A 15,555-nucleotide genomic window follows, 5' to 3' on the forward strand; every position below is an offset into this window, starting at 1 on the left:
AGGCTAGTCTCAAAATTGTCCGTGACTTTTCCCTCAGTCTTTATTTTCACATCTTTCTTTAAATTACATGGGACTTGAATAATATAAATCATAGGAAGAGTCCGTTCAGCACTGTCCCCAGAGATTAGGAATATCATAAATGTTTTGTTTGGTTATTGATGTGATTATTGATGTGATTATGATGATTCAGATTGAATCTTTGCATGTAGTCTAGTTTCCAATAACTACTGACCCTGATCTGCTCAAACTGATCTGATAGCAGGTACCTTTGAGACAGGATATTTATAGCCCTGTCTAACCTGCAACTTGTTATGTAAGCCTAGCTAGCTGTGAACACAGAGATCTTACTCTGCCCCTCAGTGCAGTAACCAGAGGTCTGTTCCACTCTGCTTGGTTAAAATTGGATTCTGCCTCCTGCCAGTTTAGACGTACTCTTAGTGTGCCAACACATGTCAGTTGGTAGTGAGTGGAACAGCTAAACTACAAGGATTGGCAGAACTTTGAGAAAGCCTTAAAGCATCTAAATCTTCTGAGCAGAGTGCTTGAAAGTGGAGCTGTGAAACATGAACCCAGGGAAGCCATCCGTGGCTGCTTGTCTGCAGTGTGGAAGATGCTCTTTAGCTGCAGAAGTCCTACCCTCAAGCAGACGGTGATAAGAATGGGAACACTGAAAAGATGAAAGTGTCCCCGTTCTCTGTCTCATCGGTCTCGATTCTGAAGTGTGCAAGAACTCCTGCCTTTATCTCTAAATGCTTTTCTACCTAATTTTCTCCTAATACCACCCTTCACTCAGGGCTTTGAACACAGTCGAGCTGATTACACCCAGAAATACCTGCTTTCCCCAGGTCTATGTATGTAGGTGGCTATTGCCATCTCCTTGAGTGATTAATACATCTTAAATGGAACACGTCCTAAACTTAGTAGGTACTCCCGTAAAGCTCTTTCCCTTAGGTTTCTGTATCCAAGTGACTACTACATCTCTCCAGTTAGTCAGACCAGAAAATCCAGTGATTCCTGATTTTACTTCATTTTTGATTCATTTACATCATTTTTTGTCAGTAATTCCTGATTGCTCTGTCTAATGTATATTTAGAATGTGGTATCCACTGCAATACAAGGTTAAGGTTAAGCCTACATATCTCACCCAATTTCTTCTAAAAGTTTCTAGATTTCTCTCTCCTTTACTTCCCATTCCAACCTGTCCTAAACACAACAGTAGCAATGCCTCTTTCTGAGTATTAATAAGCAAGTTGGGACTGTAGCTCAGTGTATAGACTGTTTGCCTGGTGTGCGTGGGTTCCCTCCCCAGCACCGCATAAACCACATATGTCTGTATTTGGCATTTGGAAGGTAGAGGCAGGAAAACTAGAAGTTAAAGGTCCTTTCCACAGGGACCGTGAGACACGCCTAGGCTACATAAACCCTGTCTCAAAGAACAGGTGAGGTGTGGTCAGTACAAGCGTAATTCTAGCACTGGGGAGACTGAAGCACAAAACATTTTAAGCCTGAAGCCACCCTGAACCTAAAACAGTAAAATAAAAGACCTTAAATTAGGCTTGTTCCTCTACTTAAAACCCTCCGACTGCTTGCTGTTTGAAGTGAAAAAAATTCTCTGCTGCTAGAGTTGTGGTGGTTGTGAGCTATGTAATATGGATGCCAGGAACTGAACTTCGACTCTAGAGGAGCACTGACTTCTCTTTACCACTTTACCACTGAACCATTTCTCTAGCAGCCAAAAATAAATTTTAAAGGCAAACTTCACCTGTTCTGGTGATAAAGGAATTCTTTAAATTCCAATTTCAAGTTCTTAGAAACCACATCAAAGGACAGTCTTACGAGAACATAACTAAAAAAGGAAAGATAAAAGTCGGGTATGTTTACACATCACCTTAGCCCAAAGCCAGGAGTGCCCATGCAGAAAATCAGTAAAACAAAATGGTACAAAATCGTACTCTTATCTTTACCTTGTTCTGTAACAGAAGTCTTTAACTTTAAGTTGAGCTTTGCCCCTTGCTGGGAAGGAAAACCCTGGCTATTTAGCTTTTTCTCAGTTAGGACATCCCTTGATTATATCTGATGAGATGGCATACTAATTTCATGTGTCGTGCCTGGTAAACTTCTGAATTCTAAAATGTATATTTTGTATGCCACACTCATGTATTTATGAATCTCATGTTCATTTGAAAACTTAGAAACTTATTTCTAATACATGATCTTTGACAAGGGCTTTTTAATGCCTTTTTCAGTTGCTGACTTCATAGCATTGATTTTCCTATTCAGTGTCTTTTTGAGATATTATCGTCTATGTTCTCAATACTTCTCACATCGTTCATATCTGTTCATGCTATTTGGCCTCGTGAGATGAGGGGCTTATTCTTCAGACTACAGCAGCATCTAGCCTGCTAGTTAGTGCCTTCATTTTGGATCATATTCTACTTCATCTTTAGAGGAAAACTTAAGGGAATGGTAACTCTGTTGCCTGAACACATATCGTACTTAAGACTCAGCTGAAAGTATATCAGAAATGCTCTCTAAAATAATCAAGGGAGGTTGGATCCAATGATTATCATCTATAGCTTTTCAAACCTTTTGTGCCTTGATGGTGACAGCACCTGGTAACTGTAGAGTCTGTGATACACAAATAAAAATACTTTCTCTGATAAAAAAAAAATGGTTGGGCAGTGGTGGCGCATACCTTTAATCCTAGCATTTAGGAAGCAGAGGCAGGTGGATCTCTGAGCTCCAGGTCAGCCTGGTCTACAGAGTGAGTTCTGGGACAGCCAGGGCTATACGGAAAAACCCTGTCACAAAAAACAACAAGAAACTAGAGGAGGAAGAGGAAGGAGGAGGAGAAGAGAGGAAGGGAATGGAGGGAGGGAGGGAGAGAGAGAGGAGGAGAAAGAAGAAGCAGCAGTAGCAGCAGCAGCCACCTGGTGTGGTGACTTAGCACTCAGCAGTTGAGAGACAGAGACAGACAGATAGCTCTCTGAATGCAAGGTCAGCCTGGTCTATATTTCGAGTTCCAGGCCAGTTAGAGCTACACAGTAAGACCCTGTCTCTAAGTAAATAATAGGAAAGAAGGAGGAAGTAAAGCAAACTTCTGGCCTTTTCCTTACTCTGAATTGAAGTTTGGTCTGTATCAAGAGTAAATTTTCTCACATCCTTCAGACTTAATAATTATAGGAGCTGACGAGGGAAAAAGCCTGGAGAGAGAAAGGAATGCTGGGGGAGGGAGAGGAGGGAAGGGCCCTCCTCTTTCATAACATAGTTCCCTACCACCCAAGGCCTTTTTCTGTACAGCACCTACAATGAATGGTCCAGCTACGTAGTAGACATGTCATGAATTAAATCTGTTGTTTCAGTTGCCTGGACTTGGAACAGTGTTCTCTTAAAGTATTGGAGCCAGAGGGAAGCCCAAGTTTGTGTTTACTGAAACTGATGGGTGAGAAAGGATGTACAGTCCCAGAACTGAGCGACTTCCTCCAGGCTTTGGAGCACACCGAGGTTCTGCAGCTTCTCAACCCCCCAGGTAGGTCCCCCCACTACTTCAGAACTGTTCTTCAGAAATGCATGGAGTCAACTTTAGAAATATCTTTTTTTGACCAGGTAAATTATGTTTTTTATTTTCGGAAAATATGAATGCACAGAAGAGCCTCATTCCCTTTCCCCCATGTTGAGACATCAAAAGTATTGGATTATATAGTTCGAGAAACAAGCTATACAAAACATTTTTAAGCCATTATTTAAAAAATTTCAGTGTAACTGGCATAATTTGATATTAGAGAATTATGCCATAATATTGTAGTCCAGAAGATGCCTGTATTCTAGGAAGATGTATGCTAAAGTATTTACATGTTAGATTTCTGTAACATACGCTGAAATAGTGTGGCCCAAAACACAGCGTACATTCTTACGTATGTGTATATAAGGATGAGGTAAAGTGAGGTCAAATGGTCACTATTTCTCATCATTACAATGATAAGGTATTACAATACTTTTCAAATGTTAGCTCTGTGAATCTTTCTTACTATACCTGTATTGAGTGAGGCTTTTCCTATGTGAGGTCGGTCACATGAAGAATAAGGAACAAGGAGCTAGAAATACAGCAGCTCATCAGTTAAGAGCACTTGCTGGTCTTCCCTAGGACCAGAGCATGGTTCCCTGTACCCACATTGGACAATTCACAATTGCCTGTAACCCCAGCTCCAGGGGATCCAGTGCCTTCTTCTGACCTCTGACCTCACCTACACTCACCTGCATATACACCAAACACAGACACACAAACAAAAATAAAATGCAAAATTAAACGGTCTGGAGAAATGGATACTTAAATTAGAGTACAGTCTGTTCTCCATGTAGCTGTGGGCTGACTTGATCAGCTACAGTTGAATTGATCAAGAAAGGAAGGACATGTCATCTAAGTTGCTTGATTGGGTCAGGTATGGTAGTCAGTGTCTGTATTCCCAGGAAGACCAAGAGTTCAAGGTCAGCCTGGACTACATAGTAAGATCCTGTTTGAGATAAGCAAACAGTGCCTGGTGGCGGCAGCAGGGCAGGCCTCCTTGCCATGATTCCATTTGGCCATGTGTCCCCATTAGGAGCAAAGAATCTGGTCAAGCCCAAGCCTAGAAGGGCTGTAAACTATGAACTTGATGGTCTCTATTTTACATAATTTTGGTGTACTAATGTTTCTTTACATAACCAAATTGACTGTGATTTTTTAAATTATTTATGTGTATTATGTTTATATGTATGCACCTACATAAGAGTATATTCACCACATGCATACAGGTCCTCTTAGAGGCCAGAGGGCATAGGAACCCAAGAACTGGAGTTGTACATGGGTATAAACTACCCAACAGTGAGATCTGGGAACTCAATGTACATCCTTAGAGAAAATGCTAAACAGTGTTAACCACTGAGCCATCTCTCCAGCCCTGTGATATATGTTTAATATGAAAAATTAGGGAGATAAGATAGAGTAGTGAATTGTCACTTACACCTATGAGAAACCCAAACTCAAATTGATGTCTTGAAGGTAATATATTACTTCTGCCTGAAGCGCCCAGAAGTAGATAAGGCTTCCTAAGAGTAGAGAAGAGCTGTAAATTTAATGTTTTTCCTTGTTTGCCTTGATCTTGACTTCCTTCTAAGACTGACACTCACCTAGTCTAGGACGTCTGCTGGATGTTCTTAGTTTCATTTGTCATTGTCCCAGAATTCTAAGCAAAAAGCAGGTTTATTCTAGTTAACTGCTTCTGTTCGCATGCTTGTCCCTAATACTGTCGCTGTAGCCAAGGACACGGAATGTGCTGATGTGCCTGGCTTAAAGCTCAGAATGAAGTTAGGCTGAGTCAGCTTTCCAGGAACCACATGGATCACCAAACAAAAGTAGACTGGTTGGATAAGACAAAGAGCCAACAGACCCTGGAGATGTAACCAGACTGTGGACCACAAATACAAAGGGTCCTAGATTATGGGGGAGGAAACATGGATCCCAGCCATTCTCTGTTTTGCCATATACCTTTGCATGCCTTATTCAGAGAGTGCTATATTGAGTGTTCAGCTTCCTCAACTGCGCCTGTTGACTGGGAACGATGAGCTGCTAGTGCAGATGCCCACGTGCAGTTGTTGCCCATCTCTGAACAATGAGCCTTCTAAAGTGAAGGACTGCACTCCACCAGCCTACTGAAGTTCACCATTGCTCCATTCCCATGCTCAGTCAGTGGGGTATCCTCCGCCTCACGGAGTTACAGGAGTCACAGAATGGTAGCTCATGCCTGTACCCAGCACTCAGGGAAGCTGAAGTAAAAGGGTTGCCGTGAGTAGTCCTGGCAAGCTTTAGCTACAGGTAATATTCTTTCTCAAACAAGCAAAAAACAATTTTAGAAAATATTTTTTATGTTTTTTTAGCAAATCCAAAAATAAGACTATATTAAGAAAAATGTAAGCTCTAACAAAAATCCACTTAATTTGTGACTTTGCTCAGAATTATTCTTTGAACACTTTTTGTATTCTATTATCTTCATGGTCTCAGGCATTAAGTGTATGAATCCAGAGATGAACAAGGCAATTAATTTTGCCTATTAAAAGGTCTTTGTTTAGTAGAGCAGACAAATATCAAATCTAGAACAACTGTAAAAAATAATTTTAAGCCAGACTTAGTGGAGCACACCTGTAATCCCAAAATTTAGGAGGCAGAGTCAGGCAGATCTCTGAGTTTGAAGACAGCTTGGTCTACATAGTAAGTTCTAGGACAGTCAGAACTACGTAGTGAGACCCTGTCTTGGAAAAAAAATGTGCCTGTGTGTGCGTGTCTGTCTGTCTGTCTGTCTGTATACGTTTATCTAATCTCCAGTTTTCCATTTTAGCACTTTGCATTCTCTTTTTGTATGTTTTTCTGTGGTTTGTTTGTTTGTTTGTTTGTTTGTTTGTTTTGAGACAGGGCTTCTCTGTATATAATTACCCTGGCTGTCCTAGACCTCACTCTGTAGACCAGGCAGGCTTCAAACTCATAGAGATCCACCTCCCTCTGCCTCCTGAGTGCTAGGCTTAAAGGCATTCACCACCATACTTGGCTTAGTGCATTGCAGTCTTAAATTTTAATGAAGACGCAAAGCGTGCTAGTGTTCTCTGTCTTGTACTTAGCCATTTTACTGGAAGCGTTAGTTCTTACTCCACAGGAAGAATGTGTTGGGGTGTTTGTTTGTTTGGATAGTCCTTGCAGAGAGGCGTGGTTAGATAGATTCTGCAGATGATTCTGTGAGCATCCTATCAGACCTTTCAGGTCCAAGTGCAAGAAGGGGAAACTAGATTCATTTTGACTAAAGGAAGAACTTTAGTCTGATTTTGCCATATTTTGTTCCAGTTGTTATGGAACTGTAGCCAGACATAACTCTTAAGAAATAACTGTAGCATAGAGGTCCCTGACCTTTGAGAAGCTAACTTAGATTTCTGTTTATTTGTTGTGAAAGCTAAAAGTAGCTTAGGCAGAGCTGGGAGTCACTTGTAGTAGTCACACACAGAAGGGCTTCAACTAGCGTGAAGTTGAAGGTGCGCAGGCTCATTCTGAACTTGTGCTTGCACCTAATCAGTCTCTAAAGAAGCCCCTGGATGAGGTGTCCCTACTTCTGCTAGCTCCCCCATTGGCTTTTCCACAGCACGGGGGTTGACTACTTTGCTCTAGGTCTGGCTTCCTTGAATTATTTGTTAAACTGCTTCTAGTTTTGATGTCCCTGGTAGTCATCACAAGTACATACACCTGCTAACACACTCGTGTACCATACACACATGCATCAAATTTACATACAAGTAATAATAATAATAAAGTAAGTAGATTTTTCTTTAACATTTTTCATACAATCCATTTTGATATTTCCCCCTCCCTCAACTCCTCAGATCCCCTTACCTCCCTACCCACCCAACTTTGTTTTCTATCTAACAACAAACATCAAAGCAAATAAACAAAACTCAGCCAATAAGAAAAACCAACAACAAAATGAAGCAAACACTCCCCCCCAAAAAAACAACAACAACAACAACAAAAAAAAGCCTGGCCAACTACTCCTGGACATGGGGGCCTGCCCTGGACTGTGGTTGATATATTCAATCCATTGTAGAAAACTGATTTTCCCTTTGCCAGCTGGCACCAATTACAAATAGCTTCTTGATTAGGAGTGGAACTCTGCGCCGGACTTACACATGCTGTCACAGTGTCTTTGAATTCGTATGTGCACAGCCCTTCTGTTTGTGGAAGACACTGCTTCCTTGGAGCTATCCTCCATCTCTGCCTCTTACAGTCTTTCCCCCTCCTCTGTGCACACAACCAAACATGAGAGGGCGCTCACTCGGGGAGTCCTGGAGAAGAGTGGGGAGAAGGATGGGAGCAACTAAGGGGATCAGGAACATCACAAGAACACTGCCCACAGAATCAACTGACCCGGACTCATGGGGCTCACAGAGATCAGGGAGCCTGTGAGGGTCTGGCCTAGGTCTCTGCATATATGTTATGGCTTGGTGTTGTTGTGGGACTCCTAACAGTGGGAACAGGGGCTGGCTCAGACTCTTGCCTGCTTGTGGGACCCCTCTTTTCCTACTGTGTTACCTCATCCAGCCTTGACCTGATGGTGTGTGCCTAGTCTTATTGTGGCTTGCTATGCCATGTTTGGTTGATGTACCTAGGAGGCCTGTTCTTTTCTGAAGGAAGGCAGGGACTGGGATAGTGTGAGTCTGGGGGAGAGGAAAAAGGAGGAGCTAGGGACTAGGAGAGGAAGGGAGGAGAAACTGTAGTAGGGATGTGATATATGAAAGAAGAATAAACAACCTGAGTGCTCCAAAGTGTCTCCCTCTGCACACTGTCCCCTTGCGGGTCTCTGTCCTTTTTGTCTACTGCAAGGAGCAGCTTCTCCGATGAGGGTTGAGCAGTATTCTGATCTATGAGCATAGCAGTCTGGCATTGGGGACGTTGCACTGCTATTTTCTTTTTGCAGAATAGTACTATGCCATGACCCATGACTTATCTAGTCTCAGGTGCTTGGTCATTTTAGCAATGTCAACAGTGGGTTTCATTTCATGGAGTGAGCCTTAAATGTAATCAAAAGCGGTTGGTTACTGTCATGACATTTGTGCTGCCATTGCACCATTGTGTCTTGCAGACAGGTCACTGATATAGGGCCGTGGTTCGTAGCCGGGAGATGTTGATATTCCCTTTCTCCAGTGCAAGTGTGCAGAGCACCATGAACACCCGTCAGTGGGGTGGGCTTCTAGTTAGATACAGCTCAGTTCTCAGGTGGCTCTAGTTCATGGCAAGTTAGGAAAACCACTAACCTGTGCACTACTTAGGCATTTAATTCAGTTGAAGTGCTGGTGTGTGAATATTTATGACCAGGTGTTTATATGCTTTGGCACTGAGACTTATATTATGTCTGCCTGGCAAGTGTCTTAAAAGGTGCATCCTAATCTCAGAAATGTTAGAGTATAGCAGGAAAAGTATTTCTCAAAATTGGAGAAATATGACAAATAATTTTCTTTCCCAACCATGGAGAAGTAGAGTATATCAAAGTCTTTTGCAGTTAAGTTTTTTTTTCTTGTCTTACAAAGTTTTTAGCTGAAGATACATACTGACAGAGAAAAAGAAATAAATTATTTATGATAAAGATGAGTTTCTAAAATATTTCTTTGTTGTTTTCTATGTATAAGCAAGAAAAAGAAACCCTCTTTTGTGACTTTACTTTTTCTTTTTCCAGGATTAAAGATCACCGTAAACCCAGAATCCAAGGCAGTTTTGGCTGGACAGTTTGTAAAACTGTGCTGCCGGGCAACTGGACATCCTTTTGTACAATACCAATGGTTCAAGATGAATAAAGAGGTAATTTTTAAGTGTCTTTTTATTCTACTTAGGTTGGTTAGTTGGCTGGCTGATTGGTTGGTTGGTTGGTTGGTTGGTTGGTTGGTTGGTTGGTTGGTTGACTGGCTGGTTGGTTGACTGGTTGACTGACTGGCTGGCTGGCTGGCTGGCTGGCTGGCCAGTTGGTTAGTTGGTTGGCTGGCTGGTTGACTGGTTGGTTGGTTGGTTAGTTGGCTGGCTGGCTGGCTGGTTGGTTGGTTGGTTAGTTAGTTAGTTGGTTGGTTTGCTGGTTGGCTGGCTGGTTGGTTAGTTGGTTGACTGGCTGTCTGGCTGGGGGTTGGTTGGTTAGTTGGTTGGCTAGCTGGTTGGCTGGCTGGTTGGTTGGATGGATGGATGGATGGATAGATGGATGGATGGTTGGATGGATGGATGGTTAGTTGGTTGACTGGCTAGCTGGCTGGCTGGTTGGTTGGTTAGTTGGTTGTCTGGTTGGTTAGTTGGCTGGCTGGCTGGCTGGCTGGTTGGTTGGTTGGTTAGTTGGTTGACTGGCTGGTTGGTTAGTTGGTTGACTGGCTGGCTGGTTGGTTGGTTAGTTTGGCTAGCTGGTTGGCTGGCTGGTTGGATGGATGGATGGATGGATGGATGGATGGATGGATGGATGGTTAGTTGGTTGACTGGCTGACTGACTGGCTGGCTGATTGGTTGGTTGGTTGGTTTGTTGGTTGGTTGGAGGCAAGATCTTATTCTGTAGCCCAACCTGGCCTGGAACTCACAATGGAATTCTGACCTTGAATTTGTGGTAATACCCCTGCTTCAACTTCCTGAGTACTGTGATTAGAGTGGAGCCATCATATCTGGTTATATCACTAGTGTAAGTGGATAAAGCCACTCCCAGAAGGAATAATGTTGGTAAATGAAAATTCCAGTGTCCCCTCCACTCCACGTTGCTGGTAGGGGATTGGAAGGTCATAAATTCCCAGATAGCTTTTTCATGCAGCCTTCATTTCAGTTAGGCCTTCTACCACCCTCATTTCCTCATCCCTTACCCCTGTTTGTGCTTGCTTAGCGTATTTATTCCCTGTGGCCCTTGACTATGTTAATCTTTCTCCTCAGGCCAAAGTTACTCCTTCTAGTAGCCTCTGTAGAACTGGCTTGGTAGTTATAAATTCATTTTATCTGTCTTTATTGTAAAAAGTTTCAGTAATTTTAATAGATAGTTTTGTTGAATATTCTAGCTTGGGTTGACAGTTGAGGTCTTTCAGAATTTGGAATACATCTTTCCAGGTATTTCTGAGTATAAAAGTTTCTATTGAACAATCCTAGGTGTTGTTCTTATGGGCCTGCCTTTTCAAGTGACTGACCTTTCTGCCTTTTTTTTTTTAATTACCCTTTTTTTATTCTGCGTGTTTAGTATTTTAACTATAATTATGTTATGGGGATTTTCTTTCCTGGTCTTCTGTATTTGGTGTTCTGTAGGCCTTTTATGTCTTTTTAAGTTTATCATTGACCTTCACTGAGTAATACAATGTAAGTCTTCCTCCCTGGTACTCTCTTTCTCCATGATGCATTCTATTGGTGAAGCGTTCCACAAGGTGTTTATTGGGCTTACCGAGTTTTTCATTTTCAGTCCTGTTTCAGTTTGGGTTTTCTTCAGCATGTCTACCTTTTTCTTCAGTTGACTTCCTCATTTCACTCAGCTTTTTGCTTTTCTTTTGAACCATGAATCTTCTCTGAGTTGTTTGAACATAATTATAATCCTTTGAATTCTTCATCTGGTGGTTCTTCGGGGTCATTCTTATGCAATTAGTAATTTTAGGAGGTGACATGTTATTGTAGTCTTTGTATGTGAGCTACTTTTGTTTCTTCCCTGGGACCTACACATCTCAAATAGTTTGTTGATTTAGTCTTTTTTTTTTCAAATCACTTTTCTTGTCTCAGTGGTGGTTTGTACAGTGTTCAGAAGAGGATATTATAAGCTGTAAGTGAGTTTGAGATATTTTCCTCTGTCGGACCAGCATTGAAAGCAGCAAGAATGGGGTCTTACTTAGTGGCACCAGGAAACATGTTTCCAGGGGAGCAGGAAGCATTGTGAGGGAAGGAATGAGCCTAGCTAGAGGCGCAAGGGCATGAGGTGAGTATTAGCAGTCAGACAGCCTGGAAGGGAAGGGAGGGGAAATTCTGGGGGAGTGGGTGTGATGTCAGACAACATGGCAGCTCAGGAACCAGGAAGCCTGGCAGCACAGAACTCCTTGAGGAGGCCTGCAGTCTGTGGAGTGGGACAGAGTGGGGTCTACCTCACAGTGTTGAGAGGTCAGATCTGGGAGGCCTATTGTAGCTCTAATAGTTGTTTGCAACAGATTATGTTATCTCATAGAAGAATTTATGGTTTCATACATTTTTCTCCTACACGAAAATAAATCTGTATTTGTCCCTTGTTTACAGTTTCCCGTTGTGTGAATTCCTGCCATTGAGGTTATAAGATTTATGCATGTTTCAAGCCTTTAAGGAATAGTAACTGAATGTATTCTATATTTTTTCTAGTTGATATTTTAATTAAACCCTTTTGTAGAAGATAAGAGGAAACTTATACACGAAATATGTAATTATAAAATACATCATGACTGGAAGAAGATAGGAACATAGGGAATGTGAACTACATCTTGAATTTAAAGAGTAGTAATGGAGTTGGTAGTCTATTTTAGGAGAACATTGCAAGCCCCTGTTTTGTGCTGAGCCATGATATAATGAAGCAGTCACACATAATGTCTCTTTCCTCAGAGAATCTACATCATGGGAGAGACAGATAACAGCCATTTTTGTGAGTTCAGAGCTAGGAAGAACATAAGCAGCAAGGTAACAGGATATTAAGAACCAGCAGAGCTTTTTTTTTTTTTTTTTTTTTTTTTGGTTCTTTTTTTTCGGAGCTGGGGTCCGAACCCAGGGCCTTGCGCTTCCTAGGTAAGCGCTCTACCACTGAGCTAAATCCCCAGCCCCACCAGCAGAGTTTTTAAACAAAGAATTTTTCTTTCTCCAAGACAAGGTTTTCTCTGTGTGTAGCCCTGGGGGTGGTCCTAGAACTCACTCTGTAGACCAGGCTGGCCTTAAACTCACAGAGACCAGCCTATCTCTGCCTCTTGAGTGCTGGGATTAAAGGCACGTACCTCTCATCACTGCCTAGCTTAAAGGATTTATGTTATAGGGTAGAGTGTTTGTTGTTTTTACATAAAAACTTGTTACTTGAAGAAGGCAGAGAACAGTAAACGACCAGGTTATCTATTAGCTGGGCTGCTGAGAAACACCTGTAGTGTGGTCTCGATGAGTTAGTGAAGGGGAGTCACAGGGCACAACTCAGCATGTGTTTTGAGGATGTGGTTAGCCAGACTGACAGATCAGAAGAAGAGCACAAGGAAGCAAAAGGAAAAATTAAGGAGGACTCCCTATGCTTTTCCACTTGAGTATCTTGGACCATGTTTATTCTATTTTTTGTTTGTTTTGGGGTTTTCTGTTTGTTTGAGAAGACTGGAGAGGTCTTTGTTTAGGTAGAAAATAAGACTGTGACTTGAGACTATGCTTATTATACAGGCAAGTGAATCACACTTTCATTTTGGATATCTAAAGAGACAACAGTGACAGTGTACAGTGAAAGAAATGAAAAGATGGAGCAGTTAAGAGAGTTAGAAGAATAAAAAGCAAAGTATTTCAAGAAGAAAGGTGTGACTAACTTCTTCAGTGCTGCTAAGGGGGCATAGACAAAGTGTTTGCTGGCTAATTTGTGAAAGAAAGGATTTAGAGTATGTCTTTAAAAATTATTTGTTAAAGGGAAGGAACACATGCTAAAATGCAGAAAAAACACAGGAACAATTTCAGAGAAGATGGGATTATTAAGAAAGAAAAACTTTTTCCCTCTTAGATTCTGAGCTGGGGCCCTGTAGGTAAGATGGATGGATTAGTGGGGTCTGCAGAAGTGACCCTGCAGTTAAGAGCACTTCCTGAGGACCTAGGTATGGTTCTTGTCACTAACATGGCAGATGCAGCAGATCTGATAGCCATTCTGGCCTCCGCAGGTGCTGCATGCACATGGTGCACACACACACACACACACACACACACACACACACACACACACACACACACACACAGGCAAACACATATATAGTGAAATAAATAAAACATACCTTAAAAAAGATGGGGGCCAGGCGTAGTGGTGCACGCCTTTAATCCCAGCTCTCCAGAAACAGAGGCAGGTGGAGCCACCCTGGTCTATGTAGTGAATTCCAGGATTGCCAGGGCTATGTGGAAAGAGCCTGGAGAAAAAAAAGTTTCATCCCTAAGACTCACATAATCAAAAAAGAGAACTGATTCCCAAAAGTTGTTCTCTGACCATCACACATACATCCTGACACACATAAATACAATAAATAAATAAGCACAAAATTTTTAGAACCATTCATATGCATGGACGAACTTACAAATTAAGCAGTTAGCTAAATTAGTTACGTTAAAGACTTACATATCTAAGTTATGAGAAAACCAAGTGTGCTTCTTCATGAAGGATGAGGTTCTGGGCGGATCACACACCCCTTTAATGCTAGTTCTTGGGAGGCAGAATTCAAGGCTGGCCAGGGCTGTATTGTAAGACCCTATCTCAACAAAAACAAATCAATATACCAAAACAGCAAAGGTGCTCTAAGAGCAAGGGTAGGCCAGGGAAGTCTTATGGTTTGTTCTTTGTGAAAGTCTTCCTTCTTTATGAAGATAAAGCAGAGAATTTGTGATAAATTTACTCTAATCTGAGATTACCATGAAGAGAACACAAACTAACCATTACTTCGAGTTCTGACCAAAATGAAAGAAACCTTACTATGGCCGTTCCCTCCTATCACTTCTTTTTTTTTTTTTTTTTTTGGTTCTTTTTTTCGGAGCTGGGGACCAAACCCAGGGCCTTGCGCTTCCTAGGTAAGCGCTCTACCACTGAGCTAAATCCCCAACCCCCTTCCTATCACTTCTGTACTTTCCATGAAGCCAAACACTTCAGAGAAGCTGGATAGACTTGTTAAGCAGCCCGTCTTCCTAAGTATTTTGTAGATGAGAAAGCGAAGTCCTAAGATAAAATAGTTTATCCATGAAGTCATAGTTAATTTGTCCAGAAAGGAAAATGATAGCTAGTTTGTTTTCTTCATTCCACTGTAGAGTTTACTGTATGCTACTTACACAACTTGCATTCTATAAATAAGTGGGCTATTTTAATGACCAAACAGATGGGTTCCTACTAGTGAGCTCCTGCAAAATCTGGGGAACAGTTAACCTCTTTGATGAATGAATTTGTTAAAGACTGTGGGTTTACTTCTGTCCTCAAAATCTTACATTTTACTTTGTTACTAGCAAATACTTTACAATTTGAAGAAAAAAGGAACATACTTTTCAAAGGTCTGTAATCAAATCATAGATTTTATACAGCATACATACATCCTTTATTATAAGCTGGGTTTTCAATGAATTCTTCACACATGCCCTCTCACTGATTCTTTCGCAGATCCCATATGGAAATTCATCAGAACTTATTTTTAACACAGTCCATGTAAAAGACGCAGGCTTTTATGTCTGCCGAGTTAACAACAACTCCACCTTTGAATTTAGCCAGTGGTCGCAGCTGGATGTGTGTGATGTGACAGAAGTATCAGACAGCTTCCAGGGTGAGTGACAAGTGATGTCACATGTTTGTTTAAATGTTTATTAAAAAATAACTCCAAGCGTAAATGCCATGCACGAGTCATTAAGAGTTGACTCCGCGTGGTTTGTCATTCTCCAAGTGTCTGTTCCTTAAGATGACATGGGCCCTTCTCATTCTTGTGCCTTATCCTCAGCTTGAACCTGCCGATGTTCGTGGCCCTGTCCATTTAAGTATGGTGTCCATAATCGAAGCTTTGTTTTTCCCCTTCCTTCAACATTCTTGGGTATGCCCAGTATTTCTTTTTTTTTTTTTTTTTTGTTCTTTTTTTCGGAGCTGGGGACCGAACCCAGGCCCTTGCGCTTCCTAGGCAAGCGCTCTACCACTGAGCTAAATCCCCAACCCCTATGCCCAGTATTTCTAAACTGTCTTTGTTCACCACAGTAATCTTTTTCTCTTTAGAACATCTCTTAACACTTGTGGGCATTTTATGAAAAAAATCACTTTAAATATGGTTTTAAAGATTATAAAAACTAAAGGA

At 41.5% G+C, this 15,555-nt stretch overlaps 1 protein-coding gene across 6 annotated transcripts in view; it reads left to right on the forward strand.

Annotated features, from left to right (window-relative positions):
* Malt1 (MALT1 paracaspase) overlaps window positions 1-15,555 on the forward strand; it is a 53,983-nt gene that overhangs the window by 3,464 nt on the left and 34,964 nt on the right. For all 6 annotated transcript variants that reach the window (XR_005496483.2, XM_039097399.2, XM_006254888.5 and 3 more), the window contains exons 2-4: window positions 3,363-3,529; window positions 9,246-9,367; window positions 14,880-15,039. Coding sequence is in view for 5 of the 6 variants with exons in the window: in XM_039097399.2 (XP_038953327.1) it covers window positions 3,363-3,529; window positions 9,246-9,367; window positions 14,880-15,039 (449 nt within the window). In the remaining variant the exon portion in view is untranslated. The remainder of the gene's footprint in view (window positions 1-3,362; window positions 3,530-9,245; window positions 9,368-14,879; window positions 15,040-15,555) is intronic.

This window comes from Rattus norvegicus, chromosome 18 (genome assembly GCF_036323735.1).
Source record: "Rattus norvegicus strain BN/NHsdMcwi chromosome 18, GRCr8, whole genome shotgun sequence".
In the NCBI taxonomy this organism is placed as follows: Eukaryota; Metazoa; Chordata; class Mammalia; order Rodentia; family Muridae; genus Rattus; species Rattus norvegicus.